Here is a 3,411-nt window from a genome sequence, read left to right as displayed (position 1 = left end):
TATATATATAACCATAGTTTTTAACCCTGAAACTACATGAGGGATACATTTGTTCTTATATTTTCAGAACTTAATACCAAACTGCTTATTGAGAGTGAGAAACTCTTATGGAGAGTGAAGAGTGTCAAATGACAATAAATAACTTAGGTAATAATTATTTAACTGTGCCATTAATTTTTTAATACTCTCTAAAGATCTGTGTCTTTTGATCTGTCTTTAAATAATTTAAGTTTATTCATAAATTGCTTATCTAAAAAATGTACAATAAAGTTTAGTAAAACATAATTTTTTTATCTTTGATTATTCTTTTGCTTGCAAATATAATACAAGCAATAATCGATCATTGTGTTTCCTGATACTTGAATATATTCTATACATTTAAATGTATATAAGGAACAGGAAATATATTATAGATGGATTATTGCTAAAATGTTTTAAATTTGTTAGTTATAGTGTAAACATGCATGCAAAAATGGTTATACAATAGAAAATAAGTATCTAAGTTGTATGATTCAATGAAGACATCTCGAATATAATACTTAAGTCTATTCATATTTATCTCCATACTGGTTGTTGGACAAAAACTGCAGTTAGTCAAACGGCACCGTTTTTTGCTATTTAATCTTACTGTTAGACCTTTTATTGTCTTTCTTCCGCTTCCATATTTATTCCAGAGGATGACGAAACCTTACCGTTGACCTTATTGGCTATTGACCTGATTGACTTTGATCTGTTGCCATCAGTGTCTGTAATGTCAGTCACGTGACAATTTCTGCAGGTAAATTGCACATGTTCAGCTCTGAACCTCTCAGAGCCTCCCATCAAGGTCCGCAGGAGGCGGTAGCATTTCTCCATACAGTCAGTGGTCTCGACTCGCAGTGAACTTCCAGATCATGAAGTGTCTCGTTTTCCTGCTCGTGTCCGTTTTGTTTCTAAGCGCCACCGCTGATCTACAAGGTAAGAAGCAAACTGTTCTCTTCTCAGTTCCACATTATCGGACAAGTCTGTACCGAGGATGTTGCTTTCACGATTAAAAGGGTTAAAAGTAGCCTCCTTGTCGAGCTGTAGCACGTCAAAAGTTGTCAAAGTGATTTTGCACGCACAGTGCCGTATCGCAGCAGAAGTGAACTTGATACTGATTTGATTTTATTTAACCTCTGCTCCGGGTGTTGTCCGTTTTTACCTTTTACCTAATGCTTCGGTGTGCTCAAGGGTGACAGATTGCATTATAACAGGTCCAGTGACGGTTGCATGATTAGCGGCTTGGGGGAGCCCCTCCCATTGTGCAATAAACCTGATTACATAAACTTCATTTATATTTGTGTGTTACTAATCCTGCATGTATTTCTTTAGAGTTTAGATAAGTAAAAGAGTGTCTGGTCTAAAAGCGCCATAGGTTTAGACTTGAAATTTAAAAATCAGAAGGTCTATGGAAAAAAAGCGTGCAAATTCACCACAAATCATAAACCAGACATTTTACCAATTTATTTGACTTATTTGAAGTCCTTCGTTTTTATCATTTATTTATTTCATTTTGGGGATGGGGTTGTGACAGTACAGTACAACTAACGTCTGTCTGTCCTGAGCACAAATAACTTTTAGTCTGAAAGCAACCTCAGATTTTATGCTTCCATTTACAACATTTATCACAAATAATCCATCCCAACTGGAGTGTATTACAGAGAGGTTGCTCAACACAGAGCAGTTTTAAAATCCCTCTTCTGAGTGCTGGTTGTTTACTTCACTCAGACAGCAGTTCACCCAACCTCCTCCTCCACACTAAATAAATTAAGATCTGAACTTGTATTTAAGATGAAAACTTCAATTTTTTTTATATTTACTATTTTGGATGCATTCTCAACTGCCTTGTACTTACCCCCCTTTTTTTTTTCCCCTGAACAACATTTTGTATATTTCACTATTCTAGACATGGACACTTAATAGCTGTTAGTTTCAACAGAAACATGGGGATCTGCTGTAAAAATGATGATGTACGTTCTTTAAATATGGCGAAGGAAACAACCGGAAATCTAAGCATTAATTTGAAAAGCACAATTGTGATAAACTATTAAATAATGACTCAGGATGTTGATTTTTTTTATTATTTATTTATTTATTTTTTATCCTAACAGCACCCGAGGTCCAAACTAGGCTTGGCAGACTGAAAGGTCAGTATGTGAGCGTAAAGGGGAAGGAGAGCGGCGTCCACAGCTTCCTGGGCGTCCCCTTTGCCAAGGCTCCGCTCGGCCCCACTCTGAGACTGGCCGCACCTCAGCCTGCAGAGGGATGGCAAGGACTGAGAGACGCCACGAAGCAACCYAACATGTAGGATACATGTTTCTATTTAGGAACCTCTAGACTTGCAAGGTCTCTTAAAGCTATTATTGAGAAAATGTATATTTTGCAGGTGCATTCAAGATAAAGACTTTGTTGACAAGGTGTTTGAAAAACTCAGTGGAATGAAGACGGAAGTCCCAGATATTTCTGAAGACTGTCTGTATCTCAACATTCACACCCCTGCAAACAGAGCTSCTGATGCCAAGCTCCCTGTAAGAAACCTTTGGTCYGGCTTGCATGTGTCTGTGTTAGGTCATTGAGAATCAGCTTCAAATTGATTTGAGATAAACGTGAAGAGGTGGGCAAACAAGTGACTGGATTAAGTTTTGTTACTTTTTTACCCCAGAKTTTTGGTATTGTTGAAGACATTCCACTTATATGCTATAAAAATAAAAAAACTAGATAACTTTTCCAACAGCCTTGAATCACAAAACTGGATACATCTTGTATATCTCCAGGTCATGGTGTGGATTCATGGTGGAGGCCTTGCCATTGGGTCTGCTTCAATGTTTGATGGTTCTGCTCTGGCTGCCTACCAAGATGTGGTTGTGGTTGCAATCCAGTATCGACTGGGCCTTCTGGGTTTTTTCAGGTAAATGAATGAAATTATTACTTCTTGCTACTCTAGCTTTGATCAAAACGCATTCTGCCACATTGTTTAATGCAGCACCGGAGATGAGCATGTGTCTGGGAACTTTGGTCTTTTGGACCAGATCCAAGCCCTGAAGTGGGTCAAGGAGCACATTCACAACTTTGGCGGAAATCAGGATTTGGTCACCATTTTTGGGGAGTCTGCAGGTGGAGTTAGCGTTTCCCTACTGGTAAGAAATCATCTGGAGAGAAAATGTTGTTTTTGTAAACAAATCCTTGTTTTAATGGTACAGCAATTTACATCCTCAGCTCCTGTCTCCATTGTCTCATGGCCTGTTCCAACATGCCATTGCTGAGAGTGGCACAGCTGGAATGGATGCAATTTTTATGCCTTATCCTGTTCCAGTAATGCAGGTCAGTTGTCAGTTTATAGTAAAAACCAGGTGTTTAAAAAATCTTTTTCTCCCCTTCACTGTCTGATAC

General features: G+C 38.2%; 1 protein-coding gene across 1 annotated transcript in view; it reads left to right on the top strand.

The window, feature by feature from the left end:
- Nucleotides 1-3,411, top strand: part of ces2b (carboxylesterase 2b) — a 14,063-nt gene that overhangs the window by 1,943 nt on the left and 8,709 nt on the right. Inside the window, exons 2-7 of the mRNA XM_017305063.1 lie at nt 779-957; nt 2,133-2,325; nt 2,408-2,549; nt 2,796-2,929; nt 3,005-3,158; nt 3,238-3,342. Coding sequence (XP_017160552.1) covers nt 894-957; nt 2,133-2,325; nt 2,408-2,549; nt 2,796-2,929; nt 3,005-3,158; nt 3,238-3,342 — 792 coding nt within the window. The 5' untranslated portion in view covers nt 779-893. The remainder of the gene's footprint in view (nt 1-778; nt 958-2,132; nt 2,326-2,407; nt 2,550-2,795; nt 2,930-3,004; nt 3,159-3,237; nt 3,343-3,411) is intronic.

The sequence above is a fragment of the Poecilia reticulata genome, linkage group LG6, assembly GCF_000633615.1.
Source record: "Poecilia reticulata strain Guanapo linkage group LG6, Guppy_female_1.0+MT, whole genome shotgun sequence".
In the NCBI taxonomy this organism is placed as follows: domain Eukaryota; kingdom Metazoa; phylum Chordata; class Actinopteri; order Cyprinodontiformes; family Poeciliidae; genus Poecilia; species Poecilia reticulata.
Note: the sequence above shows the minus strand (reverse complement) of the source record. Positions and strands in the feature narration are given on the sequence as shown.